The sequence below is a fragment of the Diospyros lotus genome, chromosome 14 (assembly GCF_014633365.1).
Source record: "Diospyros lotus cultivar Yz01 chromosome 14, ASM1463336v1, whole genome shotgun sequence".
NCBI classification, from domain to species: Eukaryota; Viridiplantae; Streptophyta; class Magnoliopsida; order Ericales; family Ebenaceae; genus Diospyros; species Diospyros lotus.
Window position 1 is genome coordinate 22,915,528 of NC_068351.1, and position 16,901 is coordinate 22,932,428.

The 16,901-nt window shown below is 40.8% G+C and overlaps 1 protein-coding gene across 5 annotated transcripts in view; it reads left to right on the top strand.

The window, feature by feature from the left end:
* The first annotated feature begins 256 nt into the window (after positions 1-256).
* Positions 257-16,901, top strand: part of LOC127790316 (uncharacterized) — a 58,595-nt gene continuing 41,950 nt past the window's right edge. For all 5 annotated transcript variants that reach the window (XM_052319763.1, XM_052319762.1, XM_052319758.1 and 2 more), the window contains exons 1-8: positions 257-424; positions 1,077-1,192; positions 1,491-1,548; positions 1,836-1,985; positions 14,687-14,885; positions 15,198-15,243; positions 16,017-16,137; positions 16,288-16,360. In XM_052319763.1, the coding sequence (XP_052175723.1) occupies positions 349-424; positions 1,077-1,192; positions 1,491-1,548; positions 1,836-1,985; positions 14,687-14,885; positions 15,198-15,243; positions 16,017-16,137; positions 16,288-16,360 (839 nt within the window). In that variant the 5' untranslated portion in view covers positions 257-348. The remainder of the gene's footprint in view (positions 425-1,076; positions 1,193-1,490; positions 1,549-1,835; positions 1,986-14,686; positions 14,886-15,197; positions 15,244-16,016; positions 16,138-16,287; positions 16,361-16,901) is intronic.

Genomic DNA, 16,901 nt, shown 5'->3' on the forward strand with positions numbered 1-16,901 from the left:
CAATTAGCCTTAGTGATTGCTTGGTGAGGTTCCTAGACATACAAATTGTAATTGTTATATACATGCAACAATAATTGTTAATTCAATTGTTAACTCTTAATTAATTGAGGAGTAAAAGGAATGAAAATAAATGATTAAAGGATGAAATATAACAAAATTTTAGTTGATGATGTAAAGACTACATTTTTTATGGGGAGTATTAAGACAATAATTAAATTATAACAATTTTATTATGCCTTTGGCGCCCCCTTCAAAATGACAAACCCTAACTGCGAAACGCATACTACAATTAGAAGAAGAAAGTTCGAGAGACAGAGCGAGAGCGAGGAAACCTTTTGCACAGTATCAATGGCAGCCCCTAACTCGAATTCCGACAAGGCCAGAGCTTCAACATCTCATCTCATTAACTCTCATCAGTTCTTCGGTAAGCTGCTTTGATCTCTGCAAATTTCTATTTCAGTAATCGGTTTTCAAATGCCCGGACAACATTAATTTGTGCCCAAACCATTTAAATCATCCATACTTTGTAGTTTCTTTTCACGAGTATATTATATATATATATATATATATATCCATATGTGGCCTCCATCTTGACACGTGATTGTGGGTATACGCATATGCTGTAAAGAACATCATAACAGGATATAACCGCACGGTAATGATTAGTTTCTTTCTTTTGCAGTTTTACTTGATAACTTAACGGGTTTCAAAATGCGTGTAAGCCGAGATATTCTTGAGCTGAGCTCAAATGGTTTGATAGTATTTTATGGTTATAAATTTGTTGAGCTGAATTTATAAAGCTTAAAAAAATTTCTAAAACGTGGTCAACCTGAATTGCCTGCATGGAAGGAAAAGATTCCATAGGCTAGTCGCCATTGTGCACTGTATCTAAAAGTGGGAATTTTTGTAAAAGTTGATAGTTAAAGATCAAATTAGGATACACTATATTTAGTTTGACCTATTGCAATTTTATACTAATTCGAGTGTCAATTAGTTGCGCTGTGAAATGAAGTGGCGTTACACATCTCCATTGTCTCTGTTTTGCAGTATTGGTGATTATGTAATTTCTTTTGCAGTATGGAGAGAATTCCTATGGGGAGCTATTGCCGGTGCCTTTGGGGAAGGAATGTTGCATCCAATTGATACTGTAAAGACCAGGATTCAAAGTCAATCCATTATTAGTGGGCGTCAGGTATGAGAATGGTCCAATCACATCAATAGAAAACATAGAAGAAATAACCTTTTCAATCAAAAGAAAGTAATTTTTTTCTTGTGCACATTTGGGTGATAATTTTCATTGGACATTTTTTATTTGATAAGGGAACTAGTTATGCAATTTTAAATACTAGTTGCAAGACACATTTAAATGGAAATAAATTGAATTTTTAACTTGTAAAATTTGGTTTTGTTAGAATATTGATCTTTGATAAACCTGTGATTTTAACTGTTATTTATAGAGTGTTACTGATGTATGGCTTAAATACTATCAGAATCAGAAAAACATATTACAGATGGTCCGGACAGTCTGGGTCACTGATGGGCTAAGAGGTACATGAAATTCCATTTTTTTTAACATCTGGATTTTGTATAGAGTTATTTGTACATGGATGTTTCTTCATATATCTTTATAAACTTCTACGGCAACAACCTTGTTCAGAAATATTTTTCTGTGTATCTTATATTTTTGAGATATTACACTGTTGAAATGAGAGCAAACATGGGAATGATCAAACTTTTCATGTTGGATAAATGTTAGAGATCGTATGTATACTTGAGTACATATATCAGCAAACTTGCTTTGTGATTTGGTTTGCATGAATTGATTATTTTAACAGGTTTTTATAGAGGAATAACTCCTGGGGTTACTGGATCTCTTGCAACTGGAGCGACATATTTTGGTGTCATTGAGTCTACCAAGAAGTGGATTGATGAAAAACACCCTAGCCTTGGGGGCCATTGGGCGCATTTCATTGCTGGAGCTATTGGTAAGCTGTTAACCTTTTTGTTATCTGTCAAGCACGGCTTAAAATTGATGGCATTGAGGTTTCTGCAGAAATGTCTGCTTGTGCATTTCCTTGCCAATGGATAAATAGCAGACAAAGATCAGATGCTGGTTCGATCTGTTGTTTTGGATCTTCTATGTTAGAACATACATCTATGGACTAATAATAGGCGTTGGTATGTAACATGTGTCTTAGTAGTTTTGGTTGCTCAAGCTCATGAAATTTGGGTTTAATTTGATTCCCCTTGAGTGCTTGTTCTAAAATGCTGACCTGATGCCACCTATATATGTACATAGATATAAAGTATTAACTTATCATGTAAGTTAATCACTGGTATGCCATGTACATAATTTAAGCAGCATAATTTGCGTGTGTCCATTTAAGTTCTGATACAAACAATACCAGATTGGTAAGGAGTGAAACTTCTACCAAAAAATGAGCATATTCCTTCCAGATGGGTAAGGAGGTCTGCAGGGAAATCCTGGCCATGCATCTTCCACTTAAACCCTTGACATTTGTACCTGCTGATCATTTGGCTCCCACTTGCAATCACCACTGACAGGGGAGATGTTTCTTGTGTGTTGCACTGCAATTCTAAGGCAGTCTCCTTGTCAAGGAAGCTGTGGGTACTCCCTTTGTCTATGAGTATCATTAGCTCCTTCTTGCCCACTCAACCTTTCACCTTAATTATCGTTGGCGTGCATGGATATTTCCCCATCTTCCCCCGTACCTCCTCCAATGTCTTATGATTCTTCCACTTCATCCATCCCTTCTTCATTCTCCTCCTCCTGCCCTTCCGATCCCGTTAGTTGCCTCCTGCAGTGGTGACCAAGAGTGTACTTCTCCCCACATTAGAAGCACAGACCTAACTGTCGCTTCTGCTCCTCCAATAATGACTTTCCTAGAATTAGATTGGGAGAGTTCTTAGGGATTAAACTTCCCTCCTGGATCAGCTGACTTCCCCCCGTTGGCTGTATCCCATTGATCTGCGGGTTGTGCTCTTGGAATCCCTTAGGTGATAACTTGTGCTTTCGGGCAAATGCCTCTAGAACCATCTCTTGGAGGTGAGCATGCTTTGCCGCTTGCCTGATCATGGCCAACATCAACATTTTGACCAACGACCTTCGTTGATCATCTAGACCATTGATGAAACTTGTTACAAAATAGGGTTCATCTAATATTGGATGGGAAATCAATAGGGTTTAGCTTGATATTCTTCTATTGCACCCTCCCGCTCAAGTTTGTTAAAGTCCTCTATGACATCTATCTTAGATTTCTCCCCAAACCTACTGCATAGGCCTTTAACGAACTTTGGCCAGCTCAATTTAATTCTACCCCTGCTCCACCCCTGGAACCATGCATCCGCCGCATTGTTGAAGTATGTGGTTGCATTACTCACCTTCATCTTTTCCTCGACTTAGTATTGATAGAAGAATCTCTCACATCTTCGGATCCACCAATGCGGTTTAATGCCTTCAAATGCAGGGATCTCTATCCTTGGCATCGAAAAATTCACTTGAACTCCTTCGTTTCCTTTGATTGTTGTGTCCCCCTCTGACTCTCCCTTTTCCTCGGATTTCAGAGGACTTGCGGTTTGATTCCTATCTCTAGGCGATGACAGGATTGGAGCTGTGGTAGCTCTTGGGGGAAAATTCACCAGCAGACTTATGTTCTGCTGTCGGGATAAAAGGCTCAATGTAGCACTTAGTTGCTGGCCTAGGCTTGAGAATTCTTCTTTGAGTCCGGTCACTGTTCTTTCCAATATTAGTAACACTTCTTGAGTCACCGCATTTTTGGATCGGCTATGGGTCACTTCTTGCGTTTTTCTGATTCCCCTTTCCATTGTTTCTAGTCGATCTTCCACCTGGTCCTGATTTTGTCGCATTCCGATCTTTATTGTCTCAAACTGAGATTCCCATTACTTCATTGGTGTTCTTTCCGCCATCCATAACCTCTGAATTCGTATTTGTATGCTCTGGAATTCGGTTAACAATCACCAAATTCACTACAATCCCAATTCACAGGCCTAAGATCACTTGGCTCTGATACCAATTGTTAGATCCCAAAGGATCTGGCAAGGTAATTTGAATTATGCAAGGGAGTTGGAGGGAAGATTTGAATTAGGGAGGGAAAGAGAGAGCTAGAGAGAGGGGGGAAAAGATCATTCTCATTCATGACATGATCCCCATCCTCCGAATTAGCTCATTTATAGCCATCCATACACACTTATAGAATGCCTTTCATCGGAGAGCTTAACTGCTATAATTGCTAAGTAACAATGCTAATAAAAAAAAATAAGGGGGGAAAGACATAACCAGGGGCGGATCCATGCATGAGTTGTCCTGGGCTGAATTAAAAATAATTTGTTAATATTAAAAAAAAATTATTTTTTAATATAAAAATTAATTTTTTAATGTAAAAAATAATAAATTTTACTAATAATTTAGTCAAAAAAAATTCCAGCCCACCCCAAAATTTGTGATGTGTAATTTTATACCTTAAAAAAAAAATTTAGCCTCCCCCTACATAGATTTTTGGATCCGCCCCTGGACATAACCAATTATATCCAATTACAATACTACCCTTACGGACACCCCAGGGTTGTGACAGGAACTTAGTTACTTGGAGAAGTAAGAAATAGAGTGTGGTTGCTCGATCTAGCGTGGAGGTTGAATTTAGAGTAATGGAAAATGAGGTATGCGAACTTCTATGGCTCAAGATCATTGTTAAAGATCTTAAAGTTAAGCAAGAAGGGACTATGAGACTTTATTATAACAAGAAGTCAGCTATCAAATTGCTCACAATCTGATTCAACATGATTGAACCAAACATATTGAAGTAGATCGACACTTCACAAAGGAAAAGCTTGATTATGGATTGATTAGTACTCCCTACACTCCAGCTAATGACGCTAGCTGATGTCTTAACCAAGGGACTACCATCGTCAAGATTTCAGGAAATCATCAGCAAGTTGGGAATAGATGACATCCACTCACCAATTTAAGGGAGTGTTAGAAATCTGGAAACCCTTCCTTATTGTTAGAGTTTCTTTATTGTCAGAGTTTCCTTTTATTTGGACAAGATTTTACTTTACTATTTGTATTGTTTCCCTTATTTGACCTTCCTTGATTGAGTTGACTAATCCCTAATTATTTGGAATTAGTTACCTTAATCAGGATCCACTCTTGTATTTAATCTCTAGGGTACAGTGTGTAGAAATATACAAGAGAATATAGAGCAGTGTTCTTCTCCATAGAAGCTGTTAGGGTCCTGCAGGCCTTTGAACAGTCAAATCCTATACAGGCTCTTATGTTGTGAAAAAAGGATATTTAAAAAGGTTTTCTTAGAAATCTCGTATTTCATATTTTGATACAAAATATTATCTATATATCTGGCTGAGGGTTATGTGTTTGTTGACTAATTCAATAAGTGAAACTTTTCGAACTTCTTTGACTAATCCAAAACTATCCATTTCTGATTAGCTTATTGACTCATTCAACTAATTACTTATCTCCTTTTAATAACCTAGTCGTTATCTTTTCCTCATTGAGCAGTCCTTATCCCATTTTAATAGTCTTGAAATCTGCCAGATTTGTAAAATTCCAGTCCCTTATCACTATCCGTTGCCTATAAATACTTGTTATATATTGTTTATTACAAAGTGAGCCCTGCTTGCTTCCATCTTCTCTTGTGAACTAACCTCTCTGCTCTCCTTGTAAATTGCTGGGCTATTGTCAATTTTCTATGTTGTTCCCGATATCCCTGCATTGTGAGTGCACACTTATGGGAAGCGCCCATTGAAGCTTGGGAGCTAGTCGCCATAACCTAATGCACCAAGACATTGTCTTCAAGGGGTGAAATGTACCTTTTAGGAAAGTGTCTTTGACATGCCTAAGATGAAACCATTGTGACCTTATTTCTCTAGAGTTTCCAACACTTAAAGACTGGTGTCAAGTCTCTAATGTGAGCCTTGAGCAATTCTGGAATTATAGAGTAGCCAAGAGGGAGAAGAGAGTTTTGGAGGGAGAATTTGAAAGATTGGAGGGGGGAAATGAGAGGGAAAGAGAATTAGGAGGGAAAGAATTTTGTTATTACTTCACATGAATTCCCATCCTCATACAGAGCCTTATATAGGTGTCATGTACCTAGAGTTTAGCCTAGGATTGGATTGGCAATCGGAAGGACCTGATGGAATAGAACCAAGAACAGAACGATTGAAGAGGGAAATTGGATAGAAATGGGGATAGAATGTGGAGAGAAATTGTTAGGATTCCAATAGAATTCCAATACAATCCAATATATTCCAATCCCTTTCAACAGAAAAACAAGAATGAAACAGGGCATTCGAGAGGCCCTAACTCTCCCAATTCTCTACCAAAGGCTCGATCATCCATTCTCCATCTCTCCTATCCTACTTATACCCCCTTCCCACGCTTTCCTAACAGAATTCCCCATTCACACTGCTGATTATTCTTTCAGCAGTGTGGGTTACAACTTTACCCCTCCTTCCCCATGCGCACATGCTGGTTGTTACACCTGCATGTGCGGTCCCCTTAATTCCAGCCTCCGGCCTTCAGTTGCTTGTTACGCCTATGATAGGTTTGTTGCACCGGTGGCCTATCAATACTCCCCTCTCGGACTTTCACCTTGTCCTCAAGGTGAAAAGCTAGAAATTGTTGCTGAATCATGTTGTAGGGCTCCCAAGTTGCCTCTAACGGTGGTAAGCCCTTCCACTGGATCAGGATATCCAGCCCACGTAAGTTAGAACCCTTCCCAGGCCGCACCCCCAACACTGCTTCTGGTTCAACCTTCATTTCTAAATCAGCCTGCAGCTCGAGGGGAATCTGCTCCATTGCGCCGGGCCTGCCCTTAGCTTCTTTCAACTGAGACACATGGAAAACCGGGTGAACCCGACAGTTGACTGGGAGTTTGAGTCTATAAGCCATTGACCCCACTTTCTGCTCAATTTCAAATGGCCCATAGTACCTCGGAGCCAGCTTCTCATTAGGTCTGCCAGCTAGGGACTTCCTTCTATACGGCCTTAATTTCAAGTAGACAAAATCACCAACTGCAAATTGCACATCCCTTCTCCTCCGGTCAGCCCCCTTCATAATCACCTGAGTTCGTTCCAGCTGGTTCTTGAGCTCATCCAATGCTAAATCTCTCTCCAGCAACTGCTGTTCCACTGTTGATACCGGGGTTGATCCCTTGTCAAATCGGATCAAGGTTGGCAGCTCCCTTCCATAAACAGCTTGGAAAGGAGTAATCCGTGAAGCAGTGTGGTATGAGGTGTTGTACCACAATTCCGCCCATGGCAGCCACACATACCACCCTAAAGGCCTTGCTGATGCAAAACAGCGCAAATAAGTCTCTAAAGTCCGGTTGAGTACTTCCGTTTGCCCATCCGTTTGTGGGTGGTAGGCCGTACTACGTTGAAGCTTAGTGCCTTGAAGTCGGAATAACTCCTCCCAAAAATGACTCATAAAAACCTTATCTCGATCCGAAACAATAGTCCTAGGCATACCATGCAACCGTACTACCTCTTTTATGAAAATTCCAGCTATTGCGCCAGTTGTAAAGGGGTGTTTGAGACCAATAAAATGGCCGTATTTGCTGAGTCTATCTACAACCACCAATATAGCATTCATATGACCCGATTTCGGTAACTCGTCAATAAAATCCATGGCTATATCCTCCCAAATCTGACAAGGAACCGGAAGAGGCTGCAAAAGACCCCCTGGAGATAAGGACTCATATTTACTTTGTTGGCAAATGACACACCTTTCCACATATTGGCGTATGTCCCGCTTCATGCCCGCCCAAAAAACACTCGCTGCAATCCGCTTATAAGTCTTTAGGAACCCGGAATGACCCCCTACGCTGCTATCATGACCCTCTTGGAGCACCAAGGGAATTAGGGAAGACTTCTTAGGCAGGAACAACCGCCCCTTATAGAGGAGTTGGTCGCCTACCAGCTGAAAATCTGAGCTGTAAGCTGGATCCGCCTTTAATTTCTGTATGATTCCCTGTAAATAAGCATCCTTCTCCACTTCTTGGACCAACTGATCGAGTTGCACCACCCTTGGCACCGTTATAGCGAATAGAGCTGCTGGGTGGCTGATTCTCGAAAGGCTATCTGCAGCCTTGTTCTCCAATCCCGGCCGGTAGTGTATCTCAAAATCGAAGCCCATTAGTTTCAGCATCCATCTTTGATAATCCGGGCTCACCATTCGCTGCTCAAACAAAAACTTCAAGCTTTTTTGGTCGGTTCGTACTATGAACTTCCTTCCCCACAGATAATGTCTCCATTTCTGGACTGCAAACACCATGGCCATCAACTCCCTTTCGTAAACCGATTTTTTCCTCTCCAATGGTTTAAGAGCATGGCTGTAATATGCAATCGGTTTATGATTCTGCATCAACACTGCCCCTACTCCATGTCCTGAAGCATCGGATTCAATTATGAAGGGCTGATCGAAGTCCGGTAGTGCAAGAACTGGCAGCGACACCATGGCTGTTTTGAGCTGGTGGAATGCTCGTTCAGCCTCTTCATCCCAACGAAAGTTGTTCTTCTTTAGTTTCTCGGTGAGGGGCCATGCCATCTTACCATAATCCTTCACGAACCTCCTATAGTACCCCGTAAGACCAAGGAATCCCCGCAACTCCTTCAAGGAACTTGGCGCTGGCCAGTCGAGCATGGCTTGCACCTTGCAACGATCAGCCGACACGCCTTGTTGGGAGATGATATGGCCCAGGTATTCAACCTCCAACTGTCCAAAGGAGCACTTCTTTTTGTTGGCAAACAACTGATTTGCGGCCAGCACTTTCAGCACACAACGTAAGTGCTGCAAATGTTGGTCAAAATTTTGGCTATAGATTAAAATATCATAAAAAAAAACCAACACAAACCGACGCAAATACTCCCTAAAGACATCATTCATCAAGGATTGGAAGGTGGCCGGGGCATTTGTCAATCCGAAGGGCATGACGAGGAACTCATAATGGCCCTCATGTGTTCGAAAGGCGGTCTTTGGTTCGTCTCCAGCCTTGACTCAAATCTGGTGGTAACCAGATTTGAGATCCAATTTCGAAAAAACTTTCGCGCCATGTAGTTCATCCAGCAATTCATCAATGACTGGAATAGGAAACTTGTCGGGGATTGTCACCTTGTTGAGAGCCCGGTAGTCTACACAAAACCGCCATCCCCCATCCTTCTTCTTAACGAGCAAAACCGGGCTAGAAAAAGGGCTAACACTAGGTTTGATAATACCAGCTGCCAACATCTCTCGTACCATCTTTTCGATCTCATTCTTTTGGAGATACGGGTAGCGGTAAGGCCGAACACTAACCGGGGGGGTGTCGGGTAGGAGATTGATGGCATGATCTCTGTTTCTGGTGGGTGGCAGTCCCACTGGGCTGGAAAAAACTCCTTCAAACTTAGCCAATAATTCCTCCAAACTTCCGGGCAGCCCAACTTGCAGCTTATTGCATTCAGCAGCCACCTCTCCAATCTCCAACAACACTCCCTCCCCACTCTCCTGCAACGCCTTCACCATAGCTTTTAGGGAGACTAATGTGTTACTTAAGCTCGGATCACCCTGCAAAGTCACTGCCATCCCCCCTATTGAGAACTTCATGGTCAGATTCCTCCAATCCACACTCATCTTACCCACCGAAGCCAGCCATTTCATGCCAAGAATGACGTCTGAACTTCCTAAATCAAGGGGAAGGAATTCTTCCACTATCTGCAAGTTATCCAAAGACAATTTGACCCCCTTGCAAACTCCTGCACCTTGTACCGCCATCCCAGTTCCCATTATCACCCCATATCCCGCCGTTTTCGTCCTTGGTAAATTCAAGCGTTGCACCAACTCGGAGGAGATGAAGTTATGGGTTGCTCCCCCATCCACCAGAACTACCACTGGCTGCCCTTCTATGAGCCCCCTCACCTTCATTGTTTGAGGGGTAGTTAATCCCACCACTGAATTCATAGATAATTCAATCACCTCTCTTCCATATTCCACCCCTTCGTCACCTCCTTGCTCCTCTTCTTCTTCTGCCGCAGCCTCGCCTATTTCGTCATCATAGAGCATCAGCACTTGGAGCTCTTTGTTCTTGCACCTATGGCCAATCGAGTACTTCTCATCGCAGCGAAAGCAAAGGCCCTTCTCTCGCCTTGTCTTCCACTCAGCCTCACTAAGTTTCTTGAAAGGAAAACTGCCACCATTACCTGTGGACTGAATCCGGAGGCCTAGCTGGTTCACGGACCTTTGGAAGGAACCCACCCCTTTGGCGGGTACCGGTGACAGCCGACTCGCAATTGCGGTGGTGGTGGAATAACCGCTCCTAGTTGATCCAGCTGCCCGATGGTAATGTTGAAGAGCTAAGTACTTGTCCTCAACGTTTTGTGCGACCACCATAATTCGATCAAGCCCCCTCGGTTGTAATACTCTGATCTCGGCTCGTATCTCTGGGTTGAGGCCGTTGAGGAATTGGCCCTCCAAAAACGCCTCCGGCACATCAGGTACTGCCGCAGCCATGGTCTCAAACTTCAAACGATACTCCTTCACCGATCCCTCCTGCCGAAGAGCCAAGAACTGCTCCTCTAACGACCCCTCCTGAGTGGGGCGAAACCGGCTCAGAAGTCCTTGTTTCAGGCCCTCCCAGCTTCGAATTCCTCTTCGCCTGGTCTCCCATTGAAACCACGACAGTGCTGCGGCTTCAAAACACAGGGCTGCAGAGTCAACCTTCTCTTCATCCGTGAGTTGGTTGACGGTAAAATACCTCTCGGCTCGGAAGACCCACTCATCTGGATTGTCTCCTTCGAAGAGAGGCATCTCCAATCGTCTGCCACGCAAGTCCGCCCGGTACTCGCCCCCACTTCCTCCTCTCGGATTGTAACCCCCCTTAACTCCAGGGGTTACTTCGGAATCCAAGGTGAATTCCGAAGGCCCTTCCCACTCTCTGGACTTGTTCTTCCTTTCCCGCTCCAGCTCATCCCACCTCGTTCGCATGAAAGCGAACTGTTCAAGCAGCATCGCTACATTACGCTCCACCGACTGTACATTCCCTCTAATGTCGTCGACCCCCCTTTGGACGCCTTCCACCGTCGACTCCAACTCGCCAACACGCTCTGTCAAGTTCACCATCAGGTGCGGATTGTCTCTGATACCAAATTGTTAGGATTCCAATAGAATTCCAATACAATCCAATATATTCCAATCCCTTTCAACAGAAAAACAAGAATGAAACAGGGCATTCGAGAGGCCCTAACTCTCCCAATTCTCTACCAAAGGCTCGATCATCCATTCTCCATCTCTCCTATCCTACTTATACCCCCTTCCCACGCTTTCCTAACAGAATTCCCCATTCACACTGCTGATTATTCTTTCAGCAGTGTGGGTTACAACTTTACCCCTCCTTCCCCATGCGCACATGCTGGTTGTTACACTTGCATGTGCGGTCCCCTTAATTCCAGCCTCCGGCCTTCAGTTGCTTGTTACGCCTATGATAGGTTTGTTGCACCGGTGGCCTATCAAAATGAGGGAGAGTGCAGAAGAAACGAGAGGTAGATTGGGAGAGAATTGTAGAGAGAGAGAATTAAGAATTCATTTAATCAATTTAAGCATGAGCCTTCCATCCGTTTACAGTAGCCTTATATAGACCATATTTGGCTCCTAACAGCGTGCACACACACCATGTGCTTCTAACTAATTGCTAAAATATCATCTAACAACTATTATAGGCCTATTACCCCTCTATGGATCCTTGGGTCATGACAATAGGCTCTTCCTTTCTGCTAACAGCATAACCATAGGGGTTCAATTTTCATAGTAGTAACTAACTAGTACAAGTGGCTAATGCATTATCATAAAAAATTGAAATTTGCCCCTGGGGTCGTGATAACCGGTTCATCATGAATATAGCTCATGTATATAAAGCAATGAAATGTCAAAATATATCATCTGATCCTCAATGGAGAATGTTGTTGGTGTAGCTAACTGTCAAAATATAATGGAGCCAAATGGTCATTTTGGGAATTTGAGTATTACCTTGGCCAACATTTCTGAGTAAGCTTGTGTATCTCCATGTAATCATGTGATCAATTGAAAAATGAACTCTCCTATAATGTGTTCAGGAGAAGACATCTAATACAAAAGGAGAACATAGAAACAGAAGATTGTTTATACAGCCTACCAAATCTCTTCTAAAAAATATAATTGCTCAAAAATTTGTAGAAAAAGAATAAATACATAGGATGAGTCGTTGGCACATAGTTTAGCAGATAACCTATACTTAGATGGATGGAAGACAAGTTAATGCATATGGAAAAAGAGTTAATGTAAGAAAAATCCTTAATGTTATGGTTCAAAAAAGATATAACTGGATTGTAGTTCAAAAAAGATACAACTGGATTGTAAGGTTTTCATGTGTAGTGATATGCATAAAAATAATAAGAAGCATGTAGGAGATTTAGTACCACATAATCGTGTATGGGTGTAAGTGCCTTTAAATTGCTAAATAGTATTTGAGCATTAATGTCTATCATGTACCTAGGGTTTAAGTTAGGGTTTTTTAGGTAGACATCAAGAATATAGAAAATTTGGAGGGAGAATTAGACATAGAGAGGGAGTTAACAGAAAGCATATAGGGAGAGTTCCAAACAAACAGAGAGAGAGAGAGAGAGAGAGAGAGAGAGAGAGAGAGATCAGGGAGAAATCAAAGGGAAACGAGAGGGAACTTGAGAGAGAATCTAGGAGAAAAGTCTGGAAATAAATTATCATTCCAAACTATGTCTTTACAACTTAAGGTACTAACAGCTATAGCAAAAGAGTACAACCAAAAGAGAATTAGGTATAATACATATTACTATTATATCTTGGGGGATCCTTGGGGTCTTGACAATGTCTTTCAACTAACTCATACTGTATTAGGGCACCAATGTCATTCAATTGACTCATAATATTTGGATATCAATTTTTGTAACCGTCACATATTGTATAATGCTTTGTATGTTATCCAACACACAAGGTTAACGACTACCTTGTTGACTAGGATGCACACGGTGTACCTGCAACTAACACATTTGTTATTTACTTAAAGTGTCCTATCTAGTCTTCTTTCATGGAATATGCATGTAAGCATGATTAATGCCCATATCAAGAATAAAATATTTTGTAATGCAATGTACCATTCTCACCATATTCAAATCACATGATTATATAACATTCCTAGAAAATAAGTCATGGATATTGTAACAATATTATGTATCATGTCACAATTCTTTCCTTGCCACATTAGGTGATCAATGTCATATCAAGAATTATGTATTTACATGTACCAAGGCATAGTCATCAAATCTCATTTATGTCTTGTCTCCCTATTAGTTAGAAACTATAAGGGTATGAAAAGGGACGAGATTTTGAGTGATATATAATCAATTTAAATCATGCATGGCAAAGGATTTTATAAATAAAATCCCATTGGCCCACAAGCTCATCTCTCCAATTGGCCCAAGAGCTCACTTGTAGACCAATTGTGGCCAAGGTGAGGGTGTTAGGTGAGACCTGGGGGAGGGGGGCCTGGGACTCTTGGCCATGATGGTTTTGGACAACTATGGTTAGAACCCCAAGATTGAGCCAAAGAGGACCACGCTTGGGGTTGAGGGGCTCAAGGTATTCACCATTCAATTGGAAGATCCTCTTCCATCTAATCTAGTTGCATCATGCAGGGACTTTCAAGAAAACCAGACTTCACATCGTTGAAATAGAGGTTGGCGGACACAAAGGCTCAATTGAGTATCTTAGTACAGCTGACATGTTGAGTGTGTGTGTGTGTGTTGGGTGGGGGGGGGGGGGGGGTGGATTCTCTTCCATTTACGTTTTTCTCCTTTTCATCTGGCATCCATGATGCGGGTTTGGTTGATAGATTGGCTTGGGGTTTGTTGGAGGAACATGAGTGTATATGTACATGAACCAAGAAGGAACAAGAAAAAGACTTGCTTACCTTGCGTCAGTGTTGTTAACCGTGCGCAAGCCTTCACTGGAGGTTTCCCATCTCTCATTCTCAGCAACAAGGTTTTCTCCTAGTACCATATCTCTTCTTCCTTCTCTCCTCAATACACACACCACCCTTTCTCTCACACTAACATGGTTCTTTGTCGTTAAACGACTCTGCATCACAACAAATTTATATTGCTACACATGCACCCATACAGTGGCGCTGCCATAGTACACTAACAAAACTGTTATGCCACAGTTTGCTAAAGCTGCAACAAACCTTTTTTTCTTTGTTTATTGTTCTCATTAAACCTGGGAGTATTACAGAAGCCTATTCGGATAGTCTTGAATTTATTATTTTTTATTGTTATGTAATTGGTTCTTTGCTGGGACAAGGGAATCTAGCCTTTTTTTTGTACCCTTTCTACACCAAACATTTTTTATGACTGTTCTTCAAGAATTTGATGTGGATATATAGACATATGGGGCCCTCATATTGGTGCATCAGATAAATGGATTTCCCCTTGGCTCTTTTGTTTTGATGTCTTTTATCCATCCATATTCTTGTTTACAGTACAGTAGGTCTTTTTGTTTAAAAATAGAAACATAGTGATGTTAGATTACAAGTTTTTGGCAAACTTCAGAGAATTCAGAGTCTGTCTTCCTTCTCTCCATCCATTTCAGGAGATACTCTTGGCTCTTTTGTATATGTTCCATGTGAAGTCATGAAGCAACGCATGCAGGTCCAAGGTACTAGAAGATACTGGAGTTCTGTTGTCATGAATAACAGACCTGGCATGCAAATGTATGGCTATTACTCAGGGATGTTTCAGGCTGGCTCTTCAATATGGAAGGAGCAGGGTCTAAAGGGATTATATGCAGGGTACATTTTGAAATGAATTCCTCAAACTTAATTTCCTCAGATGGTTTTAACCTTTTTAAGAGAATAACTATTTGACTTGACTTGAAAGATGCTCCTGAGATTATTCAAGCTGCACCATTTCCACTTCTGAATAATCCCCTCACTGTATTTCTGCTCAAAGTGAAGTTTCAAATTTAAAGAATTTTGAATTATCATGTATTCTGTGAACAAGCAATTGGAAGCTAGCAATAAACAAATCATTGCACCTTGAAACCTTTATGCATCTCTTTCACAAATTTAAATATTAATTTTTATATGTTCTTTGTTGAGCAGATACTGGTCTACACTTGCAAGGGATGTGCCATTTGCTGGTCTAATGGTAACTAATATAACCACAGATTCCTTTTGTTTTTTTCCTTCCTTCTGCTTCTGTTTTAAACTGGAAATACACCTCTGAGTTGTCAATTTGTATTCATGCTTGATTCTGCTCAAGCTGACTGATTTTGATACATCCATAAATGATCCTAGTTACTCATTGAATGTACCATTCTCACACCAAAACCATGCTTGATGATGATTCTTCCAATCTGCTTGATTCTACAAGGTGTTGATTACTGTGTGAATATTTTAAGTTCTGCACATTTTTCCAACAATGATTATTTTGAAATCCAAGTTGCCTGGCCTGTGAACCGTAGCTTCCCCTTGTAGAATAATTTTAAACCATACTCCAATTTTGATGCAAAGTGGCTGCTCTCAGAATTAACCCATGTTCTCATGCTTACTAGCATATCTTCCATAGAGTCGAGCAATGTCCTTTTTGTTATGGTGATAATAAATAAAACTAAGAGAACCTTATGACAATAGAAACACATTTTTTGACTGGAATGTCTAGGGGCTGTTTAGTTGTAAAAACTGATTTAAAGTGGCTGCTTTGAGAATTAATCCATATGGTTTTGGTTGACTTCCATTAATCAGGTTTGATTCCTAAACTATAGCAATTCAGATTCATATAAACTTGTGTTTATTTGTTCTTTATAAGTAATTTATGTTCATAAACTTAAATTGCTTAATGCTTTTATAGTTTATATTTGATTTTTGTTTTAAAAGAGTTATCATTGTTATTATTAGTTTTCTGTTGTCTGCTCTTCTTAGGTTACCTTCTATGAGGCCCTAAAAGATTTGACAGAATATGGGAAGAGGAAGTGGATCTCTAGTTCAGGTTACCATATAAATAGTTCTCTTGAAGGACTTTTGCTGGGAGGATTAGCTGGTGGTATGTGGCTTCCTTTGTACAGCTTTAAACTAAGCTATTAGAATTCTAATAATTGAGTGCAGAAAGGATGGACTCAATTAGTATTTATTTAAACCAACTTTATTGACGTATTTCTCAAGGGATGCCTCATAATTTTCAGAAAATTTGCAGGATTTAGTGCGTATCTTACGACTCCCTTGGATGTTGTCAAGACAAGATTGCAGGTGCAGGGATCAACTCCGAGGTATCCCTAATTTCTTTCATTCCTTTTTGTTAGTGATATAAAGTTTTGGTGAGATATGTGTTGGAATAAAAACTGAATTTGACTAGAATAATATGCACATTAACAACAAAACGAAAACACAATTGTATAATGAAAGGAGATTTGAAAAAGAACATCGAACTGGATTGAAGTAAGGTATGCTGAAACAAATTTCTGTAGGACAGATTTCACCCCTTCAATGGTGCTAAAGGACCAATGGGTGTCTTTCTCCAAGATACAACACTTCTTTCAAGAATTAGTACAACACTATATTAACCTTGACGGGAAAACCAAACTTGATAGTACTCTTCTTGTTGACTGGAGGAAAGAGATTAGAATCTCACGCACTTGACAATAATTGAAGTTTATAGAAAGAAAGTATATTGGAGGAGGAAAGACAAAAATCAATTTACTTGAATTGATTTTTGGATGGAGGAAATGGAATATGAGGGGGGTCCTATTTATAGTTTCCAAGTGTCCAATCGTGAAATGTCATGTTGCTTGACCCATTTCCAAGTATCCA